General features: G+C 38.5%; 1 protein-coding gene across 1 annotated transcript; it reads left to right on the top strand.

The window, feature by feature from the left end:
- The first annotated feature begins 919 nt into the window (after window positions 1–919).
- TM4SF18 (transmembrane 4 L six family member 18) lies at window positions 920–4,558 on the top strand. Its single transcript, XM_082287855.1, has 5 exons — window positions 920–1,225; window positions 2,777–2,866; window positions 3,519–3,661; window positions 3,758–3,938; window positions 4,342–4,558. The coding sequence occupies exons 1-5, from the start codon at window positions 1,049–1,051 to the stop codon at window positions 4,354–4,356; spliced, it is 606 nt and encodes a 201-aa protein (XP_082143981.1). The 5' UTR covers window positions 920–1,048; the 3' UTR covers window positions 4,357–4,558.
- The last annotated feature ends 5,111 nt before the right edge of the window (window positions 4,559–9,669 follow it).

The raw sequence follows: 9,669 nt of genomic DNA on the forward strand, positions 1-9,669 counted from the left end.
GTTTTTTTTTTTTTTTCCTCTGCCTACAACTTTCCTATTGAGTAAAGCCTAAGCTCATTCTTGAATTACTTTTCTGAAGACTCACGGCGGCATAGACTGAAGGCTTGGGTTGTGCTGCAAGCGTTCAAACTGCCCTGGCTCTGTGTTACTGGGATAGTGTTTAGATGCTCAGGGGTTGGGGAATGATGACATGTGACAATGGGAAAGCCATCTGACTTTGGCTTTGCACAGTGCAAACAGCAGGCATTTCAAAAAAACACCCAGACCTTTTGTCCTGCACAAGAAGTCACGTGTACATAAATCAGGTCTGCAGCTGTGCAAGCTCAGCTGTAAGCACAGAATGAAACAATTGGAGAAATAACAGGATTTAATTTGCAAGACAGTGGAGCCACGTAGTGCTGTGGGAAAGAGTAATTTATTAAAAGTGTGAAAGTAAACCTGCCTTGCAGTTTCTAACCAGTGTTATTTGGGCTTCTATACTCTCTGCAAGATAGCCCAGACTCGGCCTGCTGTTGCAAGTCAACAACATTTTAGTTCCCCCTTAGGGTTCTGTTAATAAATCTCTGTAGTATGAGGCAAAGTATGGCCTTCTGTACAGAGACAGGGCATATTTATCATCTTACAGCCCACTTCCTCATGCTGCAGTAAGGTTGAAAAACCTTGCTTCTGTCACAAACTGTGTTGCAGTTCATGTTGTGGGGAGGAGGACATTTTTGAGCAGTCACTAGGAAATGAGAGCTTTGAAGTTCCTTCCTGAGTCTGACTCCTAGACATATTTCATTTGGAAGATCACAACGGGGGATCTTTTAGAAGGGAAATGGCTACTTAAAGACGTGCTTAACACAGGACAGTGAGTTTACACAGTGATATTAATCTGTTGTTCTGCTAACTGTTAAGCACTTCTGTCCCTGGAATCACACCCCAGTCACCGGTTCCTGCGAATATGAAATGACTGAATCAAGCTGGGGAGGTCAAAACGCTTCTTACATTGAAAGTCTTGTAAAATTTTGTTAACTTAGAAGAACAAAACTTCCAGAGTTCTTGAGAGATGGCTTTGGAGACATGTGGAAGCTGTTTGAGTTGCCTGCTGATACCTCTTGCGCTTTGGAGTATTGTTGTGAACATCCTCCTGTACTTTCCAAATGGGAAAGCTCTGCATGCTGCCATTTACCAGCTCCCCAACTATGAGTGGTATTTTGAAGGTATCTGTTTCTCAGGTGTGATGGTAAGTGCTCAGTCTATGGATTTTTAATTGCATTCTACAGCAAATAGTATTGGATTACACTTCAGCAATGTAATTGCTTTTTAAAAGAAGCATATGGATTACATTGACAAAATCACTGCAGGCAGAAAAACTCAATCAAACTGAAAATAGTATACCAAATGGCAAGTTATGTATGCTATTAAGTGCAAGTGATTTTGCAGGGTGGGTTGGGGTTTTTTTTCTGTGGTCTTTTTGTTCATATGTAATTTATGCTTGTATTATGGAGGCAAACACTAGGTTGATTTAATCACCTATGAAGGTTGAATTAGAGCTCTTTTACCCAAATGAAACAAAAAGAGCTTCTCATAATGGTTCAGATGTTTTTAAGACCTGTATGCAGTCCAGTATTTAGAAGACTGAATACAGTTCACAATGCATCAGGTACTACTGTTGTCAGGCTAAATATAGAGAATTGTCTCACTGTGATTAGCATAGTAGGATTTTCCCTGTTACGTTTGTAATATGCATCTGCAGCAATAAACTACCATGGAGTTGCCCACTGTTCATGCTATTCACTATACTCATAAAGGGCCTCAGGAACAGAAAGTGGTTATGTGATCAAAGGGCATCACACACAATCAGTGCTTAAAAAGGGTTTATCTGCAGAACTGAGGTTTTTTAATGAAGGTGCTGAACTCTTATTAAAACATTAGACATTCTTTTGAAATCATGTAGTCTCCTTAAAGCAGAAGAAAAACCTTCTGTTCTAGCAGAAGAAAAAACTACCCGATAGTGGAGTCAAACAGAAAAACAGTTGCAAATGTATGAAAAAGTTAACTGCAACAGTGATACTAATATTTTGAAGCATTTTTAGCCTTAAAATTATTACCAATTTATTAAAACTGCAGGTATCATTCTGTTACAAACCAGTCAGCAGCATGTGAGAGGATAGTGTTGTGATTCAGGAGTATTGTCTTCTCACACTTTCCTTTTCAAACCTGTGCCTCTCTGAATGGTAGTTTGTGGTTCTGGAGCCCAGGTCCTATTTATAAAAATTATCTAGGATCCGTCTTAAATAATCCAGTAGTCTGAAAAAATCAGTATGGATACTTGACAAACAAATTAAAGTTTGCATCACTGACATTTTCTAGCATAAGTGTGTTGGTAAGGAAGGCAATAACCTGATTTGTGTGCCTGTGTCAGCAAGAAAGTGTTTGAACTAATGTGTTTTATCAATAAAATATCCTTCTTTTCACTGGTTATTGATTCTTTTACTTGTGAACTTGGTTTTATTGTTTCAGCTTACTTGTGTACCTGGTGCCCAAGCTCGTAGAACTTTACTGTGATGGGAGATGCTGTGCTCTTGTCTTTCAAGTACAAGACACAAGTACAGCAACAACCTACTAAAACCACTCCAGTTCCATGTGTGCTTTAAGTAATTGTGCTGTCCTACAAATCAGCTTTGAAATATCAAGACAGTAGAAGAGATGCAATCCCTGCCTTCCGCAGGTGAAAGAGACTTTGATTTAGTATCTGCAGTCATCTCACTGACCTTATGATATTCTCTTACAGATCCTTCTTCTGGCAGTAATTCTAGTAACACTGGAGTGTAGTGTGTTCTATCGGTGCTGCCAGAGTGAGAGCTGTAACAAAACTTACAGGGTGAGTCTGTGTTTTATTTCTGTGCATCTCCTTAGCACTTGTTTCAAATCCTTCCTGCTCTTGTTTTTCCAGCACATCCTGCTGCCTGCTCCACTGCTCTGTTTTCACTTCTTTCACAGAGGATTCTAAATTGGGTTGCAAGGTCACACAAAGTGTAGCTTCTTTCTTCTGAAGCGTAAGCAGGACAAAAGTAAATTAGACACACACTTTCCCCAAATCCTTGTAAAATAAAATAAGAACGTAGAATGAAGCACACCAGCTAAACAGCTTCATCCCTTTGCCTGTATTATTTGAAAGGGTTTTTTTTTCAGAAATTACTCAATACACACTATCTGGGATGCAGACATATTTAATATATGATTGTGTTCCTCTGGTATTTTGGGAAACAACTTTACAAAAATGAGAGTTTAAAAACCCCATCCAAAAAATATGTAACTTAGACTTGTAGAACTGCCTTAAACTCTGTCTTAATCTTTATTTTGTATGTGTATTCTTACTATTCTTTACCTGCTATTTTTCTTTCTGAATTTTGAAGACTGGGAAAATCAAATGTGAAATTCCGCCCCAAGGAAGTAGCTAGGCAGTCTGAATGACCATATTTGCTGTTGACACTATCCCCACACAGTAATATTTCTCTCTCTCTTTACTTCAGAGTTTTATTTCAATTGTGCTAGCCCTGCTTGGAATTGCTTTCTCAGGATACAGTTGCATCATTTTTACCCTGCATTTGATTCAAGGCCCTTTCTGCAATTCATCAAGTGGATGGAATTATGTTTTCAAAGACACTGCTGGGGGGTAAGAAACATTGATGTAATTCTTCTGGAAGAAATTGTTCATCAAACCAGTAGTCAGAAACATTCTTCTTACAACAGTCTGGTGTTTCTCTAATAGGTACCTCACAGATTACCCTACCTGGTCTAAGTGCACAGAGCCTGCTAACATAGTGGAGTGGAACATCATTTTGCTCTCAATTTTGATAGCTCTCAGTGCACTGCAGTTGATCATCTGCATTCTCAAAGTAGCTGCTGAGTTGAAGCGAACACTCTGTGGGACCTATTCTGTTTTTGTCCAGGTAACAAAACATCTGAGGTTATTTCTTCAGCATCTCCATGTAACTGTAGCTTCAGCAATTTCTCTCAGTTGGGGACCTACCATTTTGGTTTATGCATTCTCTATGCTACTGCATATTTTTTTCCAGAGAATATGTACTGATAATACATTTGTTGGTTTTGATTAATCCACTAATTTCTTGTGGTATACAGAGGTTGGTGGCTTCTCATTCTGACCTTTAAATCTAGGACTGAGAAGAAAAAAAACTGGTTAGGAAATTAACACTGATGCCAAGTCAATTACTCATATGTCAGCAGAGGTTGCTGAGCACCTTTCTTCTAACATTCAATTTACAGACATTCTTACTAATGTGTGGCTTTCACAGCAATGATGAAAGAGATTAGCACTTTGTTTTTTGTTGGCAGGCTGGGATTCTCTGAAAATGCAAGGAAATCATTGCTGCTTCTCCCCCACCTCCAGATAATGAAAGAGATGGCCTGTCCATGATCCATAGTGGTAGATTGGAGTGCTACAAAGAAAAATGAAACCCTTACCGTAAATCTCTGTCTGTCAAGCTTCTCTATTTTGGATGAAGTATATTTGAACTGTCTGACATCTACATTTTTCTTCACCTGTCCTGTTGCTCCTGGCAAGGACAGTTCATTTTTTTACCCTCCAACTTGTTGTGACAATAGGGATGTTTGAATACAATGGAACTGCTTTTGTATTGAAATCACCTTATTTTTTTTAATAAACTGATGTAGAACTGCTTTTGTACTCCCTTGTCATTGTTTAGACCGTGTGACTATTTGTTGTTCCAAAAGGGCCTGGTTCAAAGCCCAGTACATCAGGAGGGGTTGTTAGTGCATGGCGTGAAGCCATGATTTCTAAATGAATGAATTCTAGTTACAGACAGACCATGATGGTGATGGAGGGCAGAGCCTACCCTGCTTCTTCCATCTTAGAAGTTCTTAACTGCAAAAAGCAATTACTGAAAAAAGTCTATCAAGTTTTCCTGTGGTAAAAAAGGCACCTGGGCCTGATTGACAGATTAAACACACAGGTCTGAACTCAGCTGTGCTAATTGGTACATGTTAATCATTGCACTGGGTTTCTTTTCACTTTATACTTAGAGGCAAACTTTTTTGTTTTAGTCGAGTATGATGTGACTTGAGGGAACATATGAGGGAACCTTGTGAGCACCCAGTGCTAGCTTATTAATATTCTTCCAGGTGTCTTGAGCATGCTACAATGGAAGGCTAACGTTCTTGACAAGAATGATCAGATGAAAAAGAATAATCTCTTTTAAATTAGCAGCTAAAAGGTATTTTTACTTTCTCAGAGAATTATTATTTCATTCCCAGTGAAAATTCAGGGATTCACAATGAAATGGACATCTGGCCCATTTGCAGTTGTATGGGCAGCATTTGGCTGTATTTAGCACTCTGGTTTTTAGACAATGAACACCCAAAAGGAAAGAGAAACATGTACTTCAGTAATGCATGTATCCCTGTTACATCAAAACCAGTGGGATTCAGGTACACTGTCATCAAATATTAAACACGGTTAGAAGTGCATACCATACAATAAGTGTCAGCTTTGGGTAAGTTATTTAGAAAAAATGGAATATATCAGTCATTTAATTCTATTTCAAGGCAATATTGAGATTTTGCCTTCATATTCTTTTATTAGATTGTTTTGAATAGCTGATTTCTTCCTGTAGGATGTCAAGAATTCATCTAAAGTTTTATTTGCTTAGTTTCTTTTAAGTAGCAAGAAGTCATAAAGTAATTAATGACATTTAAGAATGGGGCTAGTCTTTTGGGAGATGGTTCAAGGTGGCATGGATGGTCAGAGGTGCATGATAGAAAAGCATGATTATATAATGAGGATTGTGTCACTGCACACTTGTTTTTCTCTAGGCTTAAATATGTGACATATCATTTATCTTAAATGATAATCCTACATTTTTATGGATTTGTGGATATTGTTTGTGAACAGAAGGAAAAGAAAGAAAACTTAAAAATCAACCTGTACACCTACCAAACATCTCAGAGAATCTTGCTGATTTCTTGCCTGCAAACTCTGGATCTGTCTTTATCATTTTTTGTGTGATTGTGTCTGGTGAATTTGCATTTCTACTCTATCACAGACGTCTCTTATTTTTGGGGCTTAGATTAAATAAGGAGACATGTAATGTGGTTCTTGTTGAACTTCTTGATCCTGCAACCGTCTTTACCCATAATCCAGAATTAGCATCTCCATTACCATAGCCAGGTTCAACTGTGACTTGATGGTTCAGCTTTTAAAGGGGCAGTCTGTTAATCTGAAATTGGTGGTAAGAATACTAAAGGCTAACAGTGGGTCGTATTTCCGAATTTAACAGACACGCAGGGCTTTTGGATGGAAGGCAAAGTTAACCTTGGTCCAATCCATTTGAGTCCTGATTCAATCCTAAGTATTTTGTCTCTAACAATAGGTGCTATGAGCTGTGCCTGGTAGCAGAACCAAGATTCCTGTAAAGAATATTAATTAACTGGCTTGAAATCTAGACATAACCAGTGATCCCATCCCGATGGTGGTGTTTGAGGCAACATGACCATCCAGCTGCAGAACACAGACCTCACCCAACAACAGGGAGAAGTGGCCCTTGGGGCCAGGACAAGGCTTGTACCAAGCTGGAATATGAGAAACCCTTTTTTTGCACAAGAGTTCCTGGACACGAAATGCACGTCCTGCCTGCTGAAATCCCCACATAAAACACCCCAGGCACACCAGGAAGAAAGCTGCTGATTTGAGTTTATGAACTCCTGGCAGGGAGGAGTTAGTGTTGAATCTGCATTAAGAGTTCCAGCATTATTTGTCCCCCACAGCCAGTGCGTTTTGCCAGTGTTTTAGGATTCTGTGTCTGGAACAGTAATGCCATTTATTTAAAAGACTGCAGCTGGAAATCACTGTAGGCACTCGGTTTTGCAATAAAATACTGTGGAGCCCCATCCATACCTTTGCATTTTACGGTATATTTATATTAGTCCTTGTGTAGGTAAAAGTGACTCTTGCTGAACTACAGTTTCCTGATTGTTCCCATTATGGATAGAGGGGTTTTCCACATAGAGCGGCAGAGGACAAATGAAGCTGCACCAGCTCTTTAAAGGGTGTTTAACTGCAGAGGTCTGCAGGCAGCCAGAGCAGCAGTATGGGCAGCAGGCAATAGACACACATCATTCAAATCTGGGAACTGTGAAATGGTGGGGCTTCAATTCAGCCTCACTGTGTGATCTTATTGAGAGCTTTTGTCAGAATATTCAATTTGGGAGTTTGCTTATTCTTTTCTTTCAAGGAAAATTGTTGAAGCAAAAGATCAGCTTTATCTTTTTAATGGAATTTTGGGGATTTTAAAAACAGTCAGAGCATTTCAGCATCCTCAATATGAGATTGAATATGAATATTGAATATGAATATGAATATAGTTTAAAACAATAAAGGGATATTCATGACACCAAACTGCAGACTTATAATTTAACCAATTAAATAGGGTCTTTTTATTTAGGTCCTGAGAGAAGTTCCTGCTGTTCAGACACCCTCTGAAGATAATACAGACTTGAGAAGCTGAGGTACTTTGGCCAGTTTTTTGAGTTCCTTAAGAAAAAGGTAAGAGGAGTGTGCTTAGGCATACAGATAATCTGAACGTTTGGGGGAGGCATGATTAAAAGTGCGAATGGAAAAATGTTGCCTGTCAGAAGTTCTTGTTGTATTTTTTCATAAGAACAACATGCAGTTATTTTGCAAATCAAGGAAGAGTAATTTAGAAGATTCGGGGGTCTAAGGCAAAGTAAAGTTTATATTTTTACCCTCAAACAAATGTGGAGATCTCAAGGGCATTGCTCATGTGGTTTTTCTCTTTCTCAATCAAATGGAAATCTGGAAAAAAAATAAGCCAAATAGCCTACATATGCACGAACAACTTATTTATTAAGGACTGTATAAAGGAATGACTTTGGATTTAAGTATTAGAAGAGGAGGTAAATGTTTTCTCATTTTTACCTCACTTAATTTACAAATGGGGCAGATGCAACCTGGATAAGTTGATCTTTCCACTGCGCTATTGATCTTCATCCATGGCAAAGGAAAAAAAAATCCCTACAGAAATAATTTTGAACATGTGACATCAACCTGTGAAACTCCAGAATTTCGTCATAGATTTGGTCAGATTTCGAAATCTCAGCTTTGGCTTACTCATTTAGAGAGAAGCAGAGTCCTCCATTTAATTCAGATGTGTTTAATTCAGAAGGTTCCAGAAAGTGAGATTTAATTCATTTAATTCAGAAGGTTCCAGAAAGTGAGATTATGAAATTCAGTATTCTGACAGTGCCTGATAGGAATAGTGATTAAAATTGGTGAATTATTGTATACCATAGTCCTGGTCAATAAGACTTAGATTTTTGTGTCATTACAGGGAAACTGCTATACTTTAGTTATGTTCTGAATCTTAGTCTTCTATCCAAAATAATCATAATTTTTGTGACCAGTATTAAAATAGCTGCCAAGGAGATGGTGCTTGTTACAGATAATTTTAAGTTGCCATACAATGGAAAATTGTAATTGTAATTTTAATTTAGAATGAGTGGGACTGTGTCAGTGCTCGAGCACAGATGACATTTTTTAAGAATTCCCAAGTGACCAAAAATGCATATTTTTTAATAGAAGTTTGCAGGTGGCTTTGTATGCCTAAAGCTTCAGACACAACCATGTTGTAATGGATATATACTCAAAGAAAGTGCCATTGCAAACTTTAGTTGGGTGGTTTTTAAGCTTTCTGTGTTTAAGGTCCAATTTTGTTCTTATTTTTCAGTGAGACTGATACAAAATGTTTACAGAACTTGAATAAAGCAAAAGAAGCCTTTGGCACTGGGTAGTGCATTTGGATAATGGTAACAGTTAAGATTATCTGGATCTTATGTTTTTAATCATTGAAGAGTGTGGCTTATCCTGTCTGGCAACAGATTAGGAGGAAGATAACATAGTGGGGTCATTTTGTGCAATTTCTGAGCCTCATTTCAGCAATACTAAAACTGCTTGGAAAGGGGATGAAAACCTCCCCATCTCCATCTATGAATATCTGGGCCTTTCCATCCCTAGAAATATATGCCACCCTTTGTGCTAAAATTACATTTCCAAGGGAACTGTGGTGGGTAGCAGAGCTAACACAAGCATGCACTGGTGGGCACACTGATCCCAGTGACCTCAGTCCTCCTTTTTCTGCTTGTGCTACACCAGTTTGGTAGTGTGAACAGGCAGGAGCAGGCACAACTTGGCCTCCTTTTGTCAATGCAGAGCAGATACACAGAGAAGAAGTGTCACTTAGAACTTTTCACAGTGTGCTTGAGAAATTGTGCTCTTGTGCCACATATCATAGGGATTATTTTCTCAGTAGCATACAAGCTGTAGAGAGAGTGATGAAGATAGTGAAGAATGTAATTAAGCTTAGTCTGTAAGTCCATTTAAATCTGCTTTCAATTCAGTGACAAGATTTACACTCTATGACAGTCTGAATGCTAATATGTGTGATTGCAGGTTGGCAGAAATAGAAAAAATTTTTTTGATTTTCTGAACTGACGAGGTTACCAGAATCTTTTGTTTGCTCTTGACACACAGAGACATTGTGCAATTGGTTTTATTGTGTTCACAAAAGCAAACAGGAGCAGGGAGGGGGAGGTAAGGATGTGGGGAGTAGGAGGGATAGGACCATAAAA

The sequence above is a fragment of the Coloeus monedula genome (assembly GCF_965178545.1).
Source record: "Coloeus monedula genome assembly, chromosome: 10".
NCBI lineage: Eukaryota > Metazoa > Chordata > Aves > Passeriformes > Corvidae > Coloeus > Coloeus monedula.